The 24,475-nt window shown below is 34.3% G+C and overlaps 1 protein-coding gene across 2 annotated transcripts in view; it reads left to right on the forward strand.

Moving 5' to 3' along the window:
• The first annotated feature begins 228 nt into the window (after positions 1-228).
• LOC129001508 (zinc finger protein 341-like) overlaps positions 229-24,475 on the forward strand; it is a 34,241-nt gene continuing 9,994 nt past the window's right edge. For both annotated transcript variants that reach the window (XM_054428826.1, XM_054428827.1), the window contains exons 1-10: positions 229-394; positions 2,366-2,428; positions 4,003-4,104; positions 5,593-5,777; positions 6,551-6,679; positions 17,137-17,247; positions 18,022-18,096; positions 19,364-19,522; positions 19,776-19,835; positions 20,632-20,745. In XM_054428826.1, the coding sequence (XP_054284801.1) occupies positions 364-394; positions 2,366-2,428; positions 4,003-4,104; positions 5,593-5,777; positions 6,551-6,679; positions 17,137-17,247; positions 18,022-18,096; positions 19,364-19,522; positions 19,776-19,835; positions 20,632-20,745 (1,029 nt within the window). In that variant the 5' untranslated portion in view covers positions 229-363. The remainder of the gene's footprint in view (positions 395-2,365; positions 2,429-4,002; positions 4,105-5,592; positions 5,778-6,550; positions 6,680-17,136; positions 17,248-18,021; positions 18,097-19,363; positions 19,523-19,775; positions 19,836-20,631; positions 20,746-24,475) is intronic.

Raw genomic sequence — 24,475 nt, forward strand, 5'->3', positions numbered from 1 at the left:
CACTGAAGTGACTGATGACTGATGAGCAGCAACAGTGTTGGAGTGGAGTGAGTAGTAGGAGAGGAGAGGAGTGTAGCTGGAGACTGGAGTGGAGTGGACTGAGTGAGTGGAGTGGGGAGTTGAGGCTAACTGCTGAGCTGACTGAGCGCTTCTTTTCTTCCTTCTTCTTTCTTTTCTGTTTGTTCTGCTAAATTAACCTAAAAGTATAAGACATCTTTTTATTATGATTAGGCCTATTTTATAATTTTATTTATACCATATTTTATTGGTATCAATTAATATAATTACAGTTTTTATTTACTTAGGGGTTCATAGTGTATGTCAATGAATAATTAGTAGCCTGTTAATAAACTAGGCCTAATCATGACCCAAACACTTTACGACTCCCTTCAAGGTAGGCCTGGGTCGAATATTCAATTAAGCTAAGTGCTTGGAAGAAGCTTGTCACATAAATTACCCTAAATCAGATTTTATATGTGAGCTCGTGACTGGCGTTTACGCATGTTTAGCTAGCTATTTACAATGTGACCGTTTGGGGCACAGTTTCTTAACTGGGCTACCCTAATATCAATTTGATTAGTAAACTTTCATTCAATTGTTTTATTATCAGCAAGTTTGGTTAGTTAACCCTAGATGGGTATCACACGTAAATTTGAAGTACTGTAGGGCAAGTAATTTCAGCGTCCCACCCCGCACCCCCTCAACCGACGCTACCCTCCTTCGAACAGTGCTCTCAGTAGTCATTTGCCTAGTGATGACTGCCTTGGTTGGGTTGTAGGCTAGCGTGTTTCTTTATGTTCCTTGCTAGTCGGTTTCTTGGAACGCATACCTTATTACCTTATTACCTCCTCCTTGGCTTGATACCAGCATAAGCTGGTTAGGCTGCGTCAACTATTTACAATTTTAAAAATGAAAACTAATATTTACAATATTTACAAACTTCCATTAAGTCGGATTAATAAACTTAATGGCGGTGGATTTAACCCTTAGAGTGCCAGGCGAGAAATAAAAGTAACGCTCCAAAAATGCCGATGATTTTTCCCGAAGGTCGCGCTAAAAGTGCCGAGCGCGATCTGGCGATTTTTAGGTTAAAATTTCGTAAAAATCGAATTTTCGATATTTCGACCAACGAAAATCGATGTATCGCATCTAGTAACTTTCGACTCAATGTTAATATATGGGTTAAAAGAATCCGAGTATCCATTCGGTTGCTATGACAGCTGTTCGATCATTACGAAACGTCCGGTCAGCCGGACGTTGGCACTTTTGGCTCGTTCTAAAAACGTCCGGTCGGCCGGACGTCGGCACTTTTGGCTCGTTTTAAAAACGTCCGGTTCCCCGGACGTTGGCACTCAAAGGGTTAAAGTCCCGTGAGGTCGTCTTCAAAGAACTCCTTAAGCGAGTAATATGGCCTAGCTTTTAGCCAACACTTTAACCTGGCTTGAAACTGGTTTTTGTTTAAGTCCCTAACTGCAACCGGCAATTTATTGGTCAGTCTGAGGGCCATGACCGGGAAAGCATCCTTTGTCCTACTGAGCCTGCAATAGGCATACGTCAAATTTGTGTGTCAATACCCTTTGTGTATAGTAAAACAGTCCGGCAGTACATCAAATTTTCATATTGATACCCTTAGCGTCACACTGTATGACAATACCTTACAATGCAATTTCTATGTACGTTAGGCTAAATTTACCTATTGATACCCTTAGCGTCATGCTGTATGACGATAGGCCTACCTTTCTAGGGTTAAGTTAGGTTAGGTTATGACAGTTTCATTTTATGATTGATATAGTTAAAAATATCGGTTATTAAGCAACATTTTCAATCGATATTAGGGTAGCCCAGTTAAGAAACTGTATCCAATTAGGGGTTGTACAGAGTAACTTATCTTGCTGCATTTTTCCTTAAGTTATTGTAGGCCTATATGCCTAAATTTAAAAATAGGTTTTAACCTTTATCAGCAGCTTGATGCATCGTAACTTGGTTACAGCTGTTTTGGCATTACAATGCCATCATCAGACACATGGATTTAGCTAGATAGAAGAGTCGAACCACAACTCAAACTAACATTTAAAACTAAAAAAAATATGAAAATTAACTTTCGTTGAACAGACCTGTTACACACACTGTAAACTTACCTGTTGACATTGCCGTGATGAACGAGATGCGACAGGCCTGTTTGAAGTAATTTTTATCCTGTTCCTGCTTAGTTATTTTATTGACATTGGTGATACTAACTTAGCCTACTTAAGTTACCTATCTTATCCTAACTTGCCTACTTGTTTTGATGACGTAGGCTATCCAAATTTCCTTTTGCAGTCAACTTGACTAAAGTTAAGTAGGCTAACAAGATCTGTGCTTTCAGGATTGAACTCTGAAGTGATTACTGTCGGAACCCTCTTGGGAACTGGTGATTTTGCTGATGCAGGTAATTATGAGTTAGTGTTTAAACCTGTTATACTTGTAAAAGGCAAATACCAGTGACTGACAGTTGATCATATTTCACAAAATATAGTGGCCCTGTATGGTGTAGGTTGATGTGTAATAAGACGGAGGTTTTAGGAAATTCAAGGGGGGTGGAAGCTAAGTCTGGTGAAATTCAATGATGTATTCAATGTGAGCTCCTAAGTTATATTTTGTCTAGTCTGTATATTGTAGTAGTAGTAAGTTCACCTACACCGATCAGCTTAAAGGTAGGATAAAAGTAAATAACCAATAATAAAAACTATTGTAATACGTATATTAATAAAATAATTAAACTTTATAGTTACTCATTTGGGTACTTTCCTGTTAAAGGGAACATTCATTATTATCGATGAATTTTTTCGATATATCGATATTTTGTTTTCCGATCCATTACAATTGACAACTGATCTTGTTTAGGTGGATTGAGAAATAATGAAACTGTTCTAAGCTAACCTAAAATAACCAACCAAACTTGTTGTACTATTTAAAAATTCCTTTTGATAACAGAAAAGGCAAGTTAAACACGGAATTTTTAAATGTCACACAGCAAGTTTGGTTAGTTATGTTAGGTTATTTTTTTTTAGAGCAGTTTCATTTTATTATTGTTTGTTGTTAAGGTGCTGAACAATATTTATCGTAGTTGTCAGCTGATATGTTTCAATTGGTTAATATCGATATATCGAGAAAAAAATCATCGATAATAATGAATGTTCCCTTTAACAGGAAAGTACCCTCATTTGTCATGTGAAGCTTTTTAAGACTTTTAAGCTTGTCTTTCATTCAAACATTTGGGTACCTTTTTCCAGTTTTGAAGCCGTAATGTATAAAAATAACCAGTAGGCCTATTGGTATTTTGTACAACTATTATTTTTGCAAAATACAGTCACCTGTCTCCATTCGTTCCTTCACTTACTTGTGAAGCGTAATAGTGATTTCTACAAGGAGTCGACAGACTGTTATGCAGCATGCTAACTTTGATTATGAAGTATTTTATAGATATTAAACTTTCTGCCAAGCGGATGTTCTAATTTGCTATGTTGAATTAAGTAGGCTACACTTTTATTAGTCTTTTATCATACTCATACTAATATAAATGTGAAAGTTTGTGTGTTTGTTTTAAGTTCAATTACGCAATAACGACTGATACGTTTGGGTTGAAATTTGGTATGATGATAGCTCACATTCCCGATTAACATTATAGACATATTCTTATCACAAAAATCCTTTTGGGATCCACCCCAGTGGCTCTAGAGTATCCCATGTCAACCTTATGACTATTCATATTTTTAAAAGGGAATGAAAGAATTTTGTCAGCTGTTTCAACTACACAAGTTGGTTCTATGATATTCAATAGCATCAAAAGGTTACCAACAGGGTGCAGCTCTATTAATTCTGTTTGCATTTATGACAACAGCTAATTTTCTAAAAACGTGTCCTCTCCCATTATAACTGTCCGGAGTTTAACTACAATAAGTATTTTACACTTATACGCCAACCCTGTACAAAGGACTACTGTAATTGAATATTTACTTTCAGCCAATACCAATGATGAAGAAGACTTGTTCCAGTGTGGGAAGTGCAAGAAGCAATTTTACTCACTTGGGACTTTCATGACGCACAAAAAAACTCACCAGCTGAGTAAGTTATAGTAGTAGTAGGTTTGATTAAATAAAGTATTTCTGGTTTCAAAATTGTATAGTAAAATATATAATTTGATGGAAACTAAAATATTTGTTATCTATTAAGATGAAAATATTGTTGTTTCCATCAATCAATAGTTCTTTGAGACATCATACTTGGTTGCGTATTTCAGCTGAATATGAATACAAGGTGAGTATAGAATAAGGTGAGATTACATGTGTAGCTTTGTTACTGACTGAGATCAGCTGTTTCATTAGTCAGCATTAAAAGCCCAGTGATTAAGTATTTATTTTAGTGTAAATTTAGGATGGTCTCAATCTTTCAAACAATTATTTCAATTAATTGTAGTTTTTAATCCAATTAAAGAAATTTTTGTATGATCTCAATTTAGTTTGTTATGAAGAAATAAAAATTATGGGGTTTGGTTATTTTCAGGGAATTATTCTGAAGAAGGAGCTATTACTGTAGATAGCGTGGTAAGACCTAGACCCGTCAGCACAATTTTTATTTCAGCTGCGGTTTTTTGATACGGACGAAATGAGAGCATTCTATTGACTGTCATGGCGTGACGTCACTCTCTTCTCTTGAGGGTTGATACGTCACTCTTTGTTGTTTGTTGACTCAGTTGGGTTTAAATATTTTTTTTTACCATATCAATTATAAAACTAAACTGTCGTAACCTAACCCAATTAACCAAACTTGCTGATAATGAAAAAAAATTAATGAAGGTTTACTAGGCTAATCGAAAAAGTAGTACTGTTCATAAAATAAAATGTTAAATGTGTCAAATTCTAACAAAAGTTGTACAGTTATGAAGTAATCACATTCTAAGCAAAAGCTTTGACGAAAAGTTAATGCCACCAGTGGGATTTGATCTGGTTACATCTTTTACATCAGCCGAGTACTCAAACCACTACAGCACAAACACCGTTTGATACACTTTGTATCGTTACAGTAATGGTGTTCCCTCAAGAGAAGAGAGGATGTCACGAGAGGAAGTAGGAGGTGACGTCACGCCATGACAACCAATAGAATGCTCTCATTTCGTCCGTATCTAAAAACCACAGCTGAAATATAAATTGTGCGACCCGGCACCAATCCACCAATTTTTGTGTAAATATTTATACCTTCATACAAATTTGGACAAATAGTTTATTGTGACATTTCAGGACACGAAAATAAAAAGTAAATTTGTCCTGGATATAGTCCTAAAAACGCTATCTTGATTATTTTTTGTTCGATTTTGATGACATTTTTCATGAGCGTGGAGGGCTGGCTGTACACTTCATTGAGTTCGCGGGCGAGCAAGATCGGGTCAAGGGAACTTAACCTTAAAACATCAAAATGCCCAATTTTCATTGCAACCATCATGTAGAGCTTATAAAACTAATAATTTTGTAAAACTCATTTTTACAAGCTTATGCTCGCCATTGATCATGTTTCAAAAGCCTGCAATTAACAAATAACACTCAGGTTTTGTAACAGATGATTACCAAAGCTCTCAGAAACTTCTGACGGAAAGTGCTGCGCCAGGTGAGGACTTGCAGCCAGTCACACTTTTGCAGCCTGACGATGATGATCGTCTTCAGCTGCAACCAATCATCCTGAGCGAGTCGGACATCTTGTCTTTCAGCATCGGCCAACCAGGGCTCAGCCTCTCTTCTGAGCAGGTTAGTAATTTCATTAGATTTAAAGCCTTAAATCTATGTTACTTACTTCACTTGTTATGTCAATTCAATAATGTATTGACAGGGGTCATGACAATAGAGTGTCTTGCTAGCTAGTAGCATTGACTATTGGATACAGAAGTTGTTGTATTAATAGTCAAAGAGCTAGTAGTTAGTGTCTCAGACTTTGGTGCAAGGGAGGGATGGGTTCAGTACGTGGCACTTCCATAAAGATTTGAGGGGTTTGGATAGCTTTCCCTTAGAATCTTTTGATGTTCTCAGTTATAAAATGCCAGGTAAAACTAACAATAAGTAGACCTATTCTAACATAGCTGATTTTGTTTTTAATGATAATTTACAGTTTTTTATTAGGTAATTGTAGCAATTTTAAACCAGCAGTTTTTTTTATACTTTTATACTCTCTCTCCATCTTTTCACAATGAACCTTTCCCATTTCTGGCTCGGAGATATCATGAAATATGCATTCAAATTAGCTTGGTTCCATTTTGTGTTTTCTGTGTGGCCTGCCTGCATTTCTTCCAAGGTAAGCTAGCTGCTATATTCCCTTTTCTAATAAAAAATTCTGACCTAGAGCCTTTAATTGAACAATCTTAATATAGGAAAAGTACATTTTACCTAAAATATTCTAACATACTTTTACACAAAATAGCAAAACACTTCCTACTCAAAATTTCACAAGCAAATGTGTAACAAGGCAAAGTTTAAGCCACCATTACTATGTTATGATTACTACTCAGACCTTTGATTGTTTTTAGGGTCTTAACAGTTTTGAAGACAATGAGGCTCTTCTGATGCCGGAAGAAGACGATTCCCAGCTGAAAGATTCATCAGAGATGTCACCCAATCTTCAATTCAGATCTGCTCAGATAATACTTACTACTGAGGTAATGTGTAGACAATAATGGTGCTTTAATTGGAAAGTCAGCTGTGAGATTTCACTGTTAACTTCAATTCTTGTTTCTTTGGGTAGAGATTTTACCACGATTACTAGAAAAATACCGGTATGGATCATAAACATAAACAAATGACGTTTTTGGCCCGAAAATAAACATTATATAACATTGCTTAAATGGAACTGCCAAAACATATGTTCAATGCTATCAGTATAGGATTCGGGCCAACAACGTCATTTGTTTATGTTTATGATCCATACCGGTATTTTTCTAATAATCGTGGATTTTACCTAAACTGCATTCTCAAAATAAGTAACATGTTTGAGTTGGTTATAACCACTGACCGCAAGATATGCTCACGGATGTTGCCGCAATAGCAGAAGCCGATCAAAATCAGAAAAAAATACGTGTAAAAATGTACTTTATAGTTTTCAATAACTGATTAAACAATGTAGGCTATATCTCATTTTTGCTGTCAATGACCGACTATCCAAAAAAATCAATTACCTATCTGAACAGCCCCAATCTCCATTTGTTTTGGGTAATCAACCTCCTATTAAAGTCGTAAAAATGGAAATTTATTTTCAAATTTTGTCATTCCTCAACGTTTTGGCAACTTTGTGATCATTTTCCGAGTTTAATGTTGTAAAACAACTGTCCAGATAGAACAGCAAATTATAATTTTGTATTCAGAGCTAGAGAGATAAATCTTAGTAGTATTGTTTGATTTTGTTTATGACTTTATAGTTGAATAATTTATAAATAAAAATACTTTTTAAAAATGCCACGTTTTTAAACGAACTAAAAAGTATAAAATAATTTATAAAATGTTGAGAGAATAAATACTTGTAAGATTTAAAACGAAAAACGTGGGGCGCATGTTGATTTACAATTAACTTCACCTATGCTTCACCTATGCTATTAACTTCTATTGCATGCGCCCCACGTTTTTCGTTTTAAATCTTACAAGTATTTATTCTCTCAACATTTTATAAATTATTTTATACTTTTTAGTGCGTTTAAAAAGTGGCATTTTAAAAAAGTATTTTTATTTATAAATTATCTAGTTTTAGCGAATTTCCCTATAGGGAAGTAGCTATTACCGTAGGTGGCACGGTAAGACCTAGACCCGGGACCGATTTACTTTTTCATTTTGATGTCCCCAGAGGCCAAAAACACCATTCGTTAAAATTTTTATATATGTATATATATATAGACTTATATATATATATACTTTTGTGCCCACCCGGTTTGGCAGTCACCGCGCTGGTAATTTACTCGGTGTGGCAGTCACCCGCCCGAAAGCCAGTCAGCTCTCCCAAAAGCCAGTCAGGTATGGCTTCCCGTGCACTTTATACGTTTGAAAACAGCTTAACCGGTGCTGCTGCCTGTGTCGGTAAGCGTAACTGCAATACCAATGCGGAGGGAGACTGTCTCATCGTGTGTTCTATCGTGGAGTAGTGTAGCCAGTACGGCACCCTCCTCGCCTACTTTGTAATGGTAACACCCAGCGGTCGGTAACCTTCGTTTACTCCTTGTTACTATTGATGTTGGGATAGTGATTAACTACGTGTTAATGTTTAAACATTTTCATATTCCAAATAAAGATGATGCACCTCTAATAAGGAACTACGAATATTAATTAATTATAAATGGTTGAATCTTAAAAACCTACCCGGTCATCATCCCATATTTTAAGTTTTTTTTTTCACCTTCAGTAGAAATTTTAGTCAATATCTCCTTTATTGACGTACAATCAGTGTGTCCACGGACCGGGAAGATCGGGAATTATACGGATTTTCTTTATCTCGGGAAACATACGTGAATCTTCTCCGAGATACGGAAACTGTTTTTTTACGCTATTGCGCAACGCGAAGGAGGAACTATTACATGTGGCAACGATATTATTCGATCTGATAAGAATAACCACGAAACTACACTCGATAGATAAAATATGTTTATAATAATTTCAATTTTACAAACAAACCATTACAGGAATTCTATTTTGGGACGGATGAAAGATAAGGAAGCAACAAAAAGTGGTCACGAGTGCAAATACGGGGGGGGGGGGGGGGGGTACACCATGACAAACGCCAGAAACGATTATTTGTTTACTTTTCAGATTCCTTATCAAATCTCTCTCTCTCTTTCTCTCCCTCCCTCTCTCTCACTCCCCCCCTCTCTATCTCTAACGATGTACAGTTTGTGGACTTTACTATTTAAGTTTCCCTGCAATTATTTCAGTTCAATCCTATACCTATCCTTATGGTTTCCTTTCTATTGTTTTTTTTTTTTTTTTTAATAAAAAGTAAAGCTCGCTAAACAATGTTTTTATTTTGTTTTCTTGAAACCAAACACTCTTTACCATCCGGTATTCTGCAGAGTAAAATGTTTAACACTGTGTTTATAAAAATTGAACGGCCTCACAATTTCGTGTTTTATTTTTTTTAGTAATAGTAACTTGGATATTTATATATACCAATAAGTGCTGCAAGCTGTAATGAATGCTTCTGTTTAATATCAAAATAAGTTAAGAATTAATTTTTGATAATACATCGGTCATTGAATACCAACCATAATGTGATGGAGTTGTGGCTTAAACTTGCAAATACATTAGAACCTCGCTCAACTGGGATCGGATCAACATGATGCCTATATATTATATTACCTCAGAAATCCCAAGAAAATGTTTTATGAATTGTGTTTTTCAGTCTAATATTTCGATATGAACTATATATCTATTTACGGCAATTTTTATCTGCAGTAGGTTCCCCATTATTGAAACATTACAGTTCATTTGACAAAAATAAGATGGAAGCAAAACGGAGAAATATCGATCAGTAGCTTCAAGGTCAAGCTATACGCTCGCATCTACAGACTGACAATCTTGCACTGACACTGACATACTGACAATCGTCTGCTCCTGTCTGCTGTCACAACACTACAACATTTTGTGGTTGGGTCGTTGGGTAATTAGTAACCATGACCACTTGTGGATGGAGAGAAACCAAAGAAAGAATAGAACAAAGAGAAATAATAAGAGGGGTTTTACATCATTGTTATCTTTATCTTATTTTTATCACTGTTGTTATTACCAGAAAGACTTAAGTACAGTACTATGATTTTATAGTGTTTTATGAGTTACGGTATTTAATATTTTAATCACCATACTTCTGTTCTGAAACATCATGTAGTAGTAGCCTATGATGACTACGGTATCAGTAGTCTACTAGTCTAGATTTCCTTTTGTTTTGTTCTTTACGTGTTTATTGCTGTACAGTAAGCAAGTTTTGTTTTGTTTGAGTAAACACACGGTGTAGTTTTTATTACTGAACCAAGGTTAATGACATAACATATCATGGTTGCGCAATACCTATTGTATTTTGACTATGTAAAATGCAAATTTATAATCACGTTAACGTCCATTTTTACAGAGTGTCCCGGAACGGCATTGTTCCTGAGTAAGCACATATCTAAATATCATATTTAAATTTTCCAGAAGTCCGTAGTTACTCACATAGCTAAAGATTTTTGGGCCTAAATCATTTGAAACCTGTACATAACATATTTTTGGTCGAGTTTTCGACCACTGGACGACCACTAGTTAAATATAATTGTATTACAACAATCTTTAGCCTATAGTAAGCAATATAAGCTTGAATCGGACTTATCTGCCTTCAGCTAATCCACCATATGATAGTACGTTAGAGAGTATGCCCATGCTGAAGTTTTACTTATACTTGAAGAATGACTTAATTTAGTACCAAGAAATAAATCACACCTCTTTCATACACTGTACTATGCTGTTTTAATGCTTTGTAGCGGACATATTTTGATCCAGTGGCAGGTGTTTGGTGTTTTGAATACGAACACTGAATGGCTCGTTTTAAGATCGTATCATTACGAATCGTATCATTTTAAGATTGTCTTACACGAGAAATGCATTTTCCATTTTTAAATTTCTCAGGTAAATATTTTATGAAATAACATTATTGCATTGTTTGACAATGATATTGTACTTAGGAACTTAAATAAAATTCAGGAGGTCAGTTATCAAACATAGAATAGCCTTAAATAACGTTAAGTATTACTAATTTACGTTAATCAAAACCAGTAGTCAATAATTTAGGTTTGATGCACTAGATTTAGACACTTTACTTTATTTTGGTAAATTTTAATGACGTTACTGATTAAAAACGCAAACTGCGGACTTGCATTTGCTATTTTATATTCAGGTCGAATTTATTTAAAACTAAACAAATACGAACTCATTCGTGGTCCAAAAATCCCCCTCTTCCAAGTAAGGCTATAACGGCACATTAAAAGCTGTCCATTGCGTAGAATCATGCAGTTTGTTTGGTTATTTTTACGTTTCATAGCCTAAGAAAGCCGAAACTAGTATCATCTCAATTTCTGTCTGTCTGTCTTTCTGTCATTCTGTATGTACCGACAAAATGTAAATTTACACTGCCTACTCCGAGAAAACTAGATTACAGTATGCTATAGTATAAACATCTACCATATCCATAATAATGTTCTACCGCTGCATCTAAACAGCAGAAAAAAGTAAATCACCAAAGATTCGCACAATACGACAAATTATTTATAAATAAAAAACATAAGCATAACTGTAAACAATCCTATTTTGTCACTTCCAATTGTGTATCAAAGGTTTTTGTTGCGGCTTGGTTCAAATTAGCTGTTGTCGTTAATGAAAAAAATATAATAGTGCTGCACTCTATTGGTAAACCCTATAAATCCTTAATGCTGTTGAATATCATAGAACCAACTTGTGTAATTGAAACAGCAGGTAAAATTCTTTAATTGATTTCAAATATGAATACTGATAAGGTTAACATGGGAATTCCCAGGGCCACTTGGGTGGAGCCCGAAAGGATCTGAGCCCGAAAGGACCTTTGAGATAATCTGGAATGTGAGCTATCTTCATATCGAATTAATGCGTAATTAAACTTCAAACAAACAAGCACACAAACTTTCACTTTTATAATATTAGTAAGATTAGTAAGATAAGATGTATTAATTAAATATTGATTACTAGCTGTGTGCCCGTTCTACGCACGGGGATCTTATAGTGGTCAGTTGAAACCTTCCTATATAAAGAACAGCTGATGGTTTGCATATTTTCAGATATACTGGCCAAACTATTATATAGAAACAAATACAGTATCTGACAGTTTCAAGTAAAAAAAATGCGTAATAGATCTATGTGGGGTACACTTTTATATCTGATGGCACAAACAACTAAATGATTATTCGACTGTTTAATTCGATATATCGTTTGGTTAGTTAGGTTAGGTTAACCTTACCTAACTAACCAAACGACATAAAGTCAAAATACTATATCTCAACCTCGCCATTAAACATTCAGGTTAGAAATGTCACTATCAAAGGTGCTCTTTTCCTGTCTGTACGGAACACTGAGTAATATGCGCTACCAACTTATAAATAATTGTTTAGGCCTACGAACCCAAGAGATGGGCAATTGGTATATTGGCTCTATGGTCCAGCGAGCAACACATAGCGTTGAGAAGACACATTGGAAAAGCGATTTGAGCATAATCCGTAAACCTCTGTTACAATCACCCACTGCAGTTGTCACTTTACACTTTACACAACCACCATTGAAGTGCCGTCAGTGAGTTGAAACCTTTTATGTAAGCTATTGGTAACGCTTATGTAAAAAATTTAAGTTTCCCAGCCATAGAACACTGATTCAAGGTCTTTTCCCCGGTTATTAAAACTAAATAAAAATGTTATACACAAAATAGCTCTGTTTTTATTTACGGTTACCCTACACATTATTGCACTTGCGTTTAATTAAATCCGTTATGTAAGGAAAAACTGTTTTAAACCAACTTGGTTTTTTATTTGCTTTTAAAACGTGATCGGAAATGATTGCAGTATTTGTAAACAACATTCAATGTAAACATATCAGTGACAGCTAGAGAAAAATAATCTTGATCCGAGCAGCCGTTCGCTATTTCATAGATGATTATGTGATAAACATTGTGAGAAAACTTGACAAAAATCGCACAAAATTGGGTTTTTAAACGTCCGTAAGTTTTTTTAAAAAGTAGTGAGGCCATATTTTAATAGCTTAAGACACTTTCGCCAATCCAGTGAATACATTAAAACGATTCGGATCTTTACTCTCGTTTTTCAGGAGAAGGCCGCGTAAAATGGCTTTTGGGCCGTGACAGTCGGAAGACAGACAACAACGGAATTGAGATAATAATTGATAATTGAGATAATAACGGAATAATTGAGATGAGACTTGTTTTGGATTCTTGAATGTATAAAAGGTAAAAATAACCTAAAAATTGATGATTCTGAGCAATGTACAGACAAAACTCTAATTTTATTTATATAGATTAGTACCTGTGGTGATTTTCATTAGAAATTTATTGAAGTAAATAAACAACAAAGCTACAAACCACCCGACCAGTGTTTTTATTTAAAAAGTACGTAGGCCTATTTGATTGGCTTTGTTTTCTGAACTAAAATATCTATTTCCTGATCTACTTTTAGTTCCTGGTTTCAAAACATAATTTGGCAAAACAGTTATTTATTTATTAAACAACTTGTTCGGAAAATAACTTCAAAACATTGGAGCACAATTTTAATCATAAAAAATTTTGAATTCTAATAAACCTAGCTGCCGCACCCGTGTTTTACATCGGATAGGATTTTGAAGAGAAAAAGTTTGATACACGTCACATATTTCAAATCCCACTCCAAACACGTCATGTTAATACGTTTACTTCCTTAAATTAAGAAAGTCACAATCTCCAATTAACAGGCTCGTAGCAAAAATTAAAAGTTTCACAATTCGAATTGTTTCTACCTTTTGGACCGTAAAATCAAAGCACTGCATTTACAGCTAAATTCATTTAACATTCTGTTATCTACATTCTTCAAAAATGTAAACATTGTGAAACTTTGGAATCCCATAGGGCGTAACTCAAAGAAAACACGTTAAAAGTAATCGATATATGTGTTAACCAGGTACAGGGCTACCTCTTGAATTTATATAGATAATAAATCGAAAAATAAAGAAAATATAAGTTGATTGATTATTGTCTCTTATAAAAGGATAAACAATCAAGGAACATAATTTGATTAAGTAACCACACATCACTGAGTCTATATCTTCATTCTTTCTTGTAAATATCGATTTGATTGTGGCTATATAAAATAGGGAAGTAAGATTTCACTGTACAACGAGCTCAGTAAGCTCGAGAACCAGCAAGTTGGAAATAACCAGCCGAACCTTCAAACATCCAGTGGCTCGCTAGTCGCTACCCCAGGTCGGTCGGTAGCCGGGTAGCACATCAATGGAACCCGTTAGGCTCGCCCCTACCTCTCGTCACAAGAGAGACAAGAATTTTGCCTTGTTCCACGCGCCTTCGATTGTTTGAGGCGGGAAAACTATCTATGTGCTACGGCCCGCACAAAAAGGATATTGTTTTCGTATTAGTTGGCCTTTGTCCAAGATGACCGTGACCATTAGCTTTTATGGACTCCCTTAGAGAATAACTCAAAACTACTAAGAACATTTCTAATCCCACAGTATACTAGCTATTAAATTATAATCATCACTTTGGTGTTTGAAAAAATATTTTTGGAAGATAATTTTGCAGCTATTTGAAATTATCCAAGATGGCCGCTTGCCTCCAAGGACTCAACAATAGGCCTACTTGTGCTACTATAAAGCAATAACTTCCCACCTTGCGCTTGCGAATTAGCTCGTTACATATTTGTATCCACAGTTGGCAGGACGACCATTATAAGACGACCAAAGATTACATTGGCATTTAGGTATTTAATCTGTAGAATAGTAATTCTTTGTTAAGTAATCTGGAAGACAACTAATTAAAATGAAGTGCGAAAGATTGGTTATGAGAGTGCTCAATGCATAATCCGGTATTATGAAGCATAATCCGTTTGTTTGAGGTGTGTATTTTCAAGCTTGTAGAAGAAATAAATAGTACAAAGTAGAAGGGCAGGGGTGAAATTGACTGAAGTGACGGGACACCCGGTGGATTTTCAGTGACTGGATTCCAGTGGTGTGGTATGTGGTAAAATATATAGTGACTGGCTTAGCAGCACAAATTTTACGTGACTGGCTTTCCCATGCAAATGCGGTGGTGACTGCATTAGCATAGCAATTTTTACGTAATTATATTTTAGTATTTTTAAGAAAAAAAGAGATATATACGTTCAGATATGTCTAGGCTTAAGATATTTACCAATATATATTATATATATATCATAGTCTTGAAATATATTGGGGGGTGCAACTGACTGACTTCCAGTGTATATTTCATGTGACTGGCTTCCCGGGCGCGGCCGTGTATTATATATATATATATATATATACGTCCGTGAACGCGATAACTTGAGTAATTTTTGTCCGATTTTGATGAAATTTGGTTTAAAGGTGTAAAGCGGGATAAACTTGAATGAGTTTGCGAATCAGCTTGATCGGACCATGGGAACGGGGCTTTACGGGGGGTTTTATGGGGTAAAAATTGGTTTTTCTCACTTTTGACCCTCAAAACACAAAATTTCCCAATTTCTCTTTAGACCTTTTTAAAGAGCTTAAAAAAACAATTAATTTAGTATATAAAAGTATTTTTGTTCGGTTAATAGTAACGGAGAAAATTAAAAAAATTGTAAATTTAAAATTCCCATGTTATTCTTATGGAGAATATTGTAAACTGTTGTAGTTTGCTTGTTTATGGACATATTTTGATCAAATTTGGAAAATGTTTTTATTTCTTACTAACTATTAACATTTTACAAAAAAAAAACAGTTTTACCCTCCCTGATGCAGCAAACTTAAGTACTTGTTAAACTAATTCTATTTAAATCGGGAATAAATGTTATATTTTTAAGTAGACATTTCAGTGTAAATCCAATCAGTCAAATGGAAATTCGCTTAGTCTGCAGGTTTGCTGCGGCGGGAGTATTTAGTCTTTAATGTGTAAATAATAAATATGTTAAATCTATTTTATATAGCCTCTTAATACATAACCAAAACCCAAAACCTTATTATCTGTAATCAGATGTTTTATCTTTACTTTGAAATGATTGTTTTATATTTTTGGGTCTGACTTAGGGGAGGTACAAATGAGGCATTTAGTTCAAAATTCCTCCGTGAACAGCGCTGTAGTAGAGAGCACTTTGGCAATGAAGATTTACTAATCGCAAAAATAGTTCTGCTTATAAAATAAAATTATAAATGCCTCAAATTCAATTTTACTATTTTTAAATTATAATATTAAACTATCATAACCTAACCGAACTAACCAAACTTGCTGATAAAGAAATAATATAACAAGAGTTTAGTAGTCGGAAAAATAATTCTGTTTATTAAATAAAACTATAAATTGCTCAATTAAAATTTTATAGTGACTTAATTATAAAATTAAACTGTAATAACCAAACCAATCCAACCAAACTTGCTGATAATAAAAAAAATCTTGGACAAAAAGTTAATGCTACTAGCGGGATTCGAACCCGGGACCTACAGTATATCAGCCCGGCACGCTAACCATTAGACTACCGAGGCCCGATGGCAATCGAAAGTTTTGTTACGGTAATGGCGTTCCCTCAGCTAATAAGAAGCCCTCAGCTGTCATCGTAGCCTCTTCTATACCTCCCCTGAGTAAATACCTATATTTTTAGAATATCTCGGGAGCAGAACCTGTACCTCTTAACCTCTGCTCTTCTAACTGTCAAATTTAAGTGTTTACAGCTGACTTAAATTAATTTATATGTTTATATTCTTTTAAATGTAAACATGGAAAATTTGGAAGCCAAAAGGGCGTAGCCCAAGGGAAATATGAAAATTAAATGATTTAATATTGCATTGTCATCCATTTGTGAGCTATGTTTCAAGTTTCAAGTCTCTAGCTCATCGGGAACTTCGTTTAAAATTGATATCAAAATTTTTAGGAAAGCGAGCTAATAGAAACAAGTCCATGGGGCGTAGTCCAAGGGAAATATGAAAATTAAATGATATAATATTGCATTGTCTTCCATTTGTGAGCTATGTTTCAAGTTTCAAGTCTCTAGCTCATCAGGAAGTTAGTGTAAAATTGATTTCGAAATTTGTACCGGACAAGAAAGCGAGCTAATAAAAACGTTTTAAAAATGAAATTAATGTTTGAAATCATTATTGACAATCAAGTTTTTATTTCGATAATATTTTCTTTTTCCTTAATTGTGTGTTCTTTTTCGCCTATTGAAAAGCTACATTTCAGTTTCATTGCGGTAGGATTAGGATTTAGGACTACTCTGCAGTTGTAGAATAGTAAATAAACTAGTGGCTGATTAATAAAAAATAAAAACAATGTTTAATCTACAATTAACAGGCCATTATTCACAATCTTGTGTTTCCTGATGATATTGGTGTTTACCAGATAAGCAAAGATCAGCCGATACAAATGATTCTGCCGAACCTTACTGGACATGAGTCAGAGTCGTACAGTTTGGACAATCACATCCTTACACTCGAGGACACTGCGATGTTGGTATGTATTGACGCTAGTGTTGTTGCAACATTATTGGATGAAAGAAATTGAAAGGAATTTCGTTTCTCCCTGTTACATTGAATTGCACAACATGACCAAACAATTTGTTCTCAAGTATTTCTTCTTGGCTTATCATGGAATTGTTGTCAGTTCTATGTCTCTATAGAAGTAACAAATTTCTTTAGTGTTAGCATTTATAATTTGCTGAAAATCTTTTTTGATTGTTTTAATCAGTTTACTAAGTTACATGGCAAACAATTGAACACATTGTATGAAACAACAAATATTGCGAGCATTGTTTTGTTAATGTTCATCAAAATCATATTTAGCGACACATGACTGGCACATGATGAATGGTAGCGAATAAGGTTTATTTGAGCTCCTTTAGACTATTGGTATCCTTAAATTCCTTTAATTAAATGTTTACAATACATTTATAGTTTTAAGGATAGTTAATCCAATTTTGTGGGCTTTGAGGTACAACCACGTTATCACATCATTAACATGGTGGGGTTAAATTTTAGTCTTAAATGTAGGTAACAATTTCGTCTTCAGTAATGAATTACTATTTCCTCTTATGCATCCTACTTCAGTAGTATTGCTCCATTAATGCTCTAAAGATGACTGTAGAAGCTTTTGTTCAAATTTTTGAAAATTGTTGATGAACAATATATAATGCTTTTAAACATGTAGGTTATATATCATATCTTTATAAGATGTGCAAGGTTCTAACCGATTATTTGATAATAATTTGGTATTATGAACGTTTTCTAGGAACAGTGCCCAGAGGACGAATCGGTGACACCAGAGTTTGTAGATGGTGGAAAAGAACAAGGAGTGAAAAGCAAGGTATGTTTAGTCAATAAGAATTTAAAAGAAGATTCTATTAATTTATTCTTGATAAAAATTGTCAACTGCGTTTTGGAGACGGTGTACATAATACAGTTAAGAATGGATGACAAAGGTCTAGTTCGGATACCAACTTAGTGTTTTAAATGGCCAATTGCAGCTTTAGTTATAGTTAAGTTGGATACAATTAGTACCATGCCAGTTTTTTACTGTGGATGTTTTATCCCTTCAAAGGATGCACATGTACCAGACTGTTATAGGCTCAGTTCTCCATTTTAAAATGATAAAACTTGATTAAACCAACAGTTCTTCACTGTGAGCATTTCCTTCTACGATGTTTTTATCACCATCTTATACCACAGAAAACCTACTACTATAACCCAGAATGCCAACCACATGGTAAAAAGCGTTAAGTACTCGGAAAGAGCTTTGTCTGTCAATTCCTAGGCAAAGCTCTCTCCGAGTACTTAACGCTTTTTACCATGCGGTTGACATTCTGGGTTATAGTAGTAGGTTTTCTGTGCTTATACTGTGATACCACGTTTTTACTGGTTTTAATATTTAGTTGATACAGTGATACTTTACTTCAGTTGATAAAAGCCTTTTTCTATTTAGATTACAACTAATAACTTTTTATATAAATTTAAATTTTAATCGTTTTTAAATTTTTGGTGAATGTAACAGTTGCTTGTATCCAAGAAGTTTTTGTACTAACAAATCACGTATGGAATTCATTAGAATGGTGCAATGTGGTCGTTCCTTTTTCAAAAAATGTTTTTTGTAAAATTGAATAATCAAATACTGAATAATATTTTCAGTTGTAGCAAACTGAACTATTTTTATTTTTCTGAAATTAAACTTTAAAATTTAAATTTTTAGTGAAAATGTTTCACACAACTGAATTAGTTTTGTACCGTCAACTGTTCCATGAACTAAGGATGCACATAGTTATTAGTTAAATAGAGATGAAGTAAATTTTTTTCTCATTCAGATTACTTTGGTCTGACCAATAGTCATTTGTTGTTAGTTCTATTTTCCGTAGTCTGTGCTTTTGAAATGAAACTGTTTACTTTTCTATTAGTTTAAGACGTTTCAGACTTTTAGTTTGGGAAGAGACTTTATTTCGCTTGATGTTTGAACCAGAGGCTGCTCTACTATAGGTAACTTTTAACCGAGTCCAATGCAACTTTATAAACCAATGTAAAGTACACTACCACAATCAAAAACTGGCTGTAATTTATAACTCATCCTACCAATACTGTTGCAGCAACTGACATGCCTCTATTGCAACAAGGAGTTTACTAAGAGCTTTGACCTTCAGCAGCATTTACGCTCTCACACGGGTGAACGACCTTTCCAGTGCGTCGTCTGCGGTCGGTCCTTCACGCAGAAGTCAAACGTCAAGAAACACATGCGAACACATAAGGTAAATTGTTATTGTAGAATATGTTTATGTTCTTATATTCTACATATTTTAACATGGTTGACTTGTTTTAGTCAAATAAAATCTTAGAAAACTTTTCTAGACTTATATTTTCATCAGGTTAAATTGCCTTTAGACATTCCTAATAACCTTTTTTTTCATCGTTATTTCAGGTTTGGGTTATTTAAAATAATACAATTCAACATGTGTACCTAAGTGAATGCTACAAAATTACTCAGCTTATATTATTTAACAGGTGTGGCCGCAAAAAATGAGAAGTCTGCCAGAGAAGCCATTAGAGAAGATAACTGAACCGGTAAGTTAACAAATTTAAACTTGTTTATTAATCATGGGCAACAATCTAAGGAGTTGGCGAAAATGTCATTTAGACAAGATTTGGGAACAATCTCTTTGCCTAATTATTTAATTAATGGATAGACTCTTGTCTAGTTTTAGGAGTAATGGGAAAATTAAGTGGTTATGGTAGGTATGCAGTATAATAAATACTATTAAGATTTTAGAGAAACACAAATTTATTTCTATCCTAACGTTTTTCATATAAACATTATGGATGGATGGGATTGTACTGTTAATTGCTTTTAGTTTGGGACAAGATTTTTATTTCCTTCCTTATTAGGAAGGGAACTGGCCACGGGACATTTTCTTCCTGTACAGCAAGGGAAACTTTGATTGGTTTTTAAAATCGTTAGTTGAACTTTCGGTAGATGGCAATTATTTCAAAGAAAATCAATTGTCAGGCTTTATTGCATTGTGTTGTCATTATGTCTAAAATCTGTGATTGGGCCACTATCGTTTTCATTTCCCTCGATGGCAGACACATTATTATCAAAAGAGCGGCAAAATTGTGAATATCTCCTGCAATCGTGGCAAACTTGTGATTAACTTTGACATTACGAAGACATCATCATTGCCACTTACTATAGTGGCAGAATCGTTGTTGACGAAACAAATTCTGTTTTGAGAAAATTCCAAAATTAAAATTGTAATCTTTATCTAATATTCCCAAATTGTGGGGAGCCATCCATCCCTAATAAATAAGTATTTTAATTAGGTACTTTTGCTTTTATTGTAATTTTCCTTGTTTGTTTAAGGCTGGCGAAGAAGTGGTTGTTGTAAACAACTCGTATACTTGCCAATTCTGTCCCGAGACCTTCAGTAGTTTTGCACAACTTAAAACACATCGGAAAGCTCACACTGACAATAAGGTTAGTGAGAAAACAGCAAAACAGCTCATACAGTAATAATGAAAGTAACAAGGGGTCGCAAATGGCACATTATGATGAGGTTCAAAACTCATCATCATGATATAAAAAATAATGTAATTCCCTTTTATAGATTTCTTTGTACATTAGCTGAAATGAACTTAATATTGAAGAAAGCATCATTATATAAAAATGAAAATATATTTTCAAGATTATCTCGTTCGCATGGCTCAATCACGTCCTGGTTGAAGTTTGTTCGCTACGCTCACTCACCTTTAGGTTGGAGCTCGTTCGCTACGCTCACTCACCTTTAGGTTGGAGCTTGTTCGCTGCGCTCACTTGCCTTCAGGTTAGCTCGTTCGCTACGCTAACTCGCCTCCAGGTTGTAGTTCGTTCGCTACGCTCACTCACCTTTTGGTTGCAAATTAGCGGTTGTCATAAATGTAAAAGAAATAATAGTGTTGCATCCTGTTGGTAATCCTTGTAACTTTAATGCTATTGAACATCATAGAACAGAACCAACTTGTTTAATTGAAACAGCTGTTAAGATTCAATAATTCCATTTCTCATAAGGTTAACATGGGGAACTCCAGAGCCACTGGGGCGGAGCCCGAAAGGATTTTTGAAATAAGAATATGCCCATATGTTAATCGGGAATGTGAGCTATCATCATGCCAAATTTCAGCCCAATCCGACCAGTATTTTTCGCGTTCACTTGTCACAAACATACATCCATACATCCATACATCCAAACTTTCTCATTTATAATATTAGTAGGAATTAGTAGGATATTATAATTTAATTTTACATAGTATGTAACTTTTGCATCCGTGTTTGATACAAAGACCAAATAGGATATATAATCCATCACCCATTATTAGATGATCAGTTTCATCTAGTATAAACATTATAGCAATCTCATAAGGTCATTGAAATTGTCATAAACACATCTTAAGTTGAACTGAAAAATAAAATTATGGAACACAAATTGTACTCAGAGAATGGTGACTGTAGTGCCTAAATTTAAATTGAAAAAAAAAAATTCTAAAAGTAGTATTGTTTCAAAAAAATATTTTACCAATTGACGCCGGAGTAATTTTTAATTTCTCAGTTCTTATCTGGATGCCGCCGAGGGAGGTCGTCTGCACTCTGACCTCCACTATCTAGGCTACCTCTGCCGTGTCTCCCCATCCAGTTTTTACGTGCATGTGCATGGTTTAATACGGACTATTTTATATTTTTTGTAATTATATTTTATTGCTTAAAATGTCCACCTGTGGCAAGTGTTCATCCGTGTTTGTCGATAAAAAAGATACTCCTCTCGTGTGTGCAAAGTGTAAGAAAGTGTTCCACCCGGCGTGTTCACGTGTTGTATCTGATGAAAACTATAAACTACTTAACAATCAACAAAAGCTAGCGTGGTTGTGTGATACCTGTGAGGTGAAACAATCTTCTCAACGTAGTGGCGGTAAGCAAACCCAAGATAACGAGGCTCTGATTACATTGATTCGCAACTTGGAGAGTAACCTCAGTGGCCAGATTGGACAGGTTAACACAAACATTGATGGCGTGAAAGGTCAGTTAAAAACAGTCAATGACACGATCTGTTCATTGCAAGCAACGTTAGGTAATTTAGTTAAAGAAAATGAAGACAGGAAGAATGATATATGTAGTTTAGAAAGTGAAAACGCTAAATTAAAGCAAGAGGTTAGTGATATCAAGTCTAACATGCAAAATATGGAACAATATTCACGGAGGGATAATATTGAAATAGTGGGAATTCCTTACACAAAAGGAGAAAATCTTTATTCGATTATAGCAAAAATTGCAACGGTCATCCAGATCAAATACAACTCGTGGGATATATCGATAGCACATCGTCTGCCAGTGACAACTGAACGTCCCAACCCAGCAATTATTGTCAAATTCATCTCCAGGGAGTGCAAGACGGCGTGGATGAATGCGGCCTTTGCTAACCGACAGAAGATGACAGGAGCAGCCCTCAGCGACTCGTGGCCGTCCTATAGTTTTTTCATCAATGACCACCTAACAGCGTTCAACAAAGCAATCCTCGGCAAGGCGCGACAAGCCGTCCGCGACAAGAAGCTAATCTCTGCATGGTCACGGGACTGCAAGGTGTTCGCGAGGAAGAGGAACTCCGAACCTGGAAGCCGACCGACCCTCCTGAGAACAATGGAAGATCTGGAACAACTTCTTAAATAATGAGTGAGCCTATCTAAACTAATCGTATTAATATTACCCTAGTCTCTAGTAATATTATTTATATTTTTTTTTCTATCTTCTTTAAATTTGCATATTTAAGTTACTTATTAAAGAAATTATAATTTACAAGTTTATCACTCCTATAATAAGTTATTTATTACTTTAAACTTCAATGCAAAGGTTGATTGCTAAAATAAACTGAAATGTTAACAAAGTTATTGGTATTTATATAATGCATTCTTACTTTTTTTTATTTATAATTTGCATATTTTACTTAAAGAAAAACATAATTATAAGCTTATGACACCCAGGGTTATTATTTACATTAGTAATTATTTTATTTAACTATCTTTGTTTTTTACTACTATTATTAATTATTTTGCATGCATATTTTACTACTTAAAAAGAAAAACATAATTTGCAAGCTTATGAAAACTAGGGTTAATTATTTACAGTGGTATTTATTTTATTTATTTATCTTTTTTCTACTACTATTATTACTTAGGCCTATATATATATATATTTTTTTACGTTCGATAAAAAAAACAACCTGGAATGCACTTTTATTGTTAGTATTAGATAAGTAGGATCCATAAGTTGATTATTAAAAAAGTCTTTTATTTGTAAATTATTAATTATAATCATAGGTATATTTATTTATTTAGTAAATTCTGCTCCCTTTACAAACTTAATATTTAATTTGATTATACAATTGACCTGGAATGTTTACTACGTTCAATTTTAGTTTGTTTGTCACGGATTAGGTCTATAACTAAGTATTTTTTAAACTCTCTTTAAAATCAACTTATTTCTGAAGTGTTTCGAGATAACTCCAGACTAATAATCTAAAATAACAAAATCAGTAATGAGGTACTGTACTTAGAAAAATACTTTTGTTGCAATTTTGTGTTATCGTTAAATAGTAATGTAATTTTGCTTAAAGTCTATAGAACATTACACTACAGTTTTATTTGTCTTAATTTAAAGCCAGTCTAATGCATATTACTTAGTGTAGTTTTGTTTTGTGTTAATAAAAAAAAGAAGTGTTGAGCATCCTTTATTAAGTTAATACTACTTTTAAATGTAATAGTATTCTCAAATTAATACATGGCGAGGTAATGCTTTTTTTGCGATTTTATAATAAAGTAGTCTATATATATATACAATTTGGGGAAGACACGGTTAGGATAGTAACATATGGTTCACTTTGATAGAGAAACTGACTTGGAAAACTTAAAAACTATACAATGCATGAGTTTTGTAAACCATATACAAGTATCTAACTTTTTCAACGAGGGGAAAGGTTTATTATTTATCCACTTAAATATTAGAAGTTACAGTAGGAACATTGATGCTGCATTGGTTTTGTTACAAAGTCTAAACTTAGAATTTGATTGTATTGCATTTACTGAGGCGTGGACCCATGATTTGAAGACATTGAATCACATCGACGGATACGATATATTTAATACAGACAACAACTGGAACAGAAACGACGGTGTTATTGTGT

Source organism: Macrosteles quadrilineatus, unplaced genomic scaffold (assembly GCF_028750875.1).
Source record: "Macrosteles quadrilineatus isolate MER2022 unplaced genomic scaffold, UCM_ALF_1.0 Scaffold_8__2_contigs__length_117827958, whole genome shotgun sequence".
NCBI classification, from domain to species: domain Eukaryota; kingdom Metazoa; phylum Arthropoda; class Insecta; order Hemiptera; family Cicadellidae; genus Macrosteles; species Macrosteles quadrilineatus.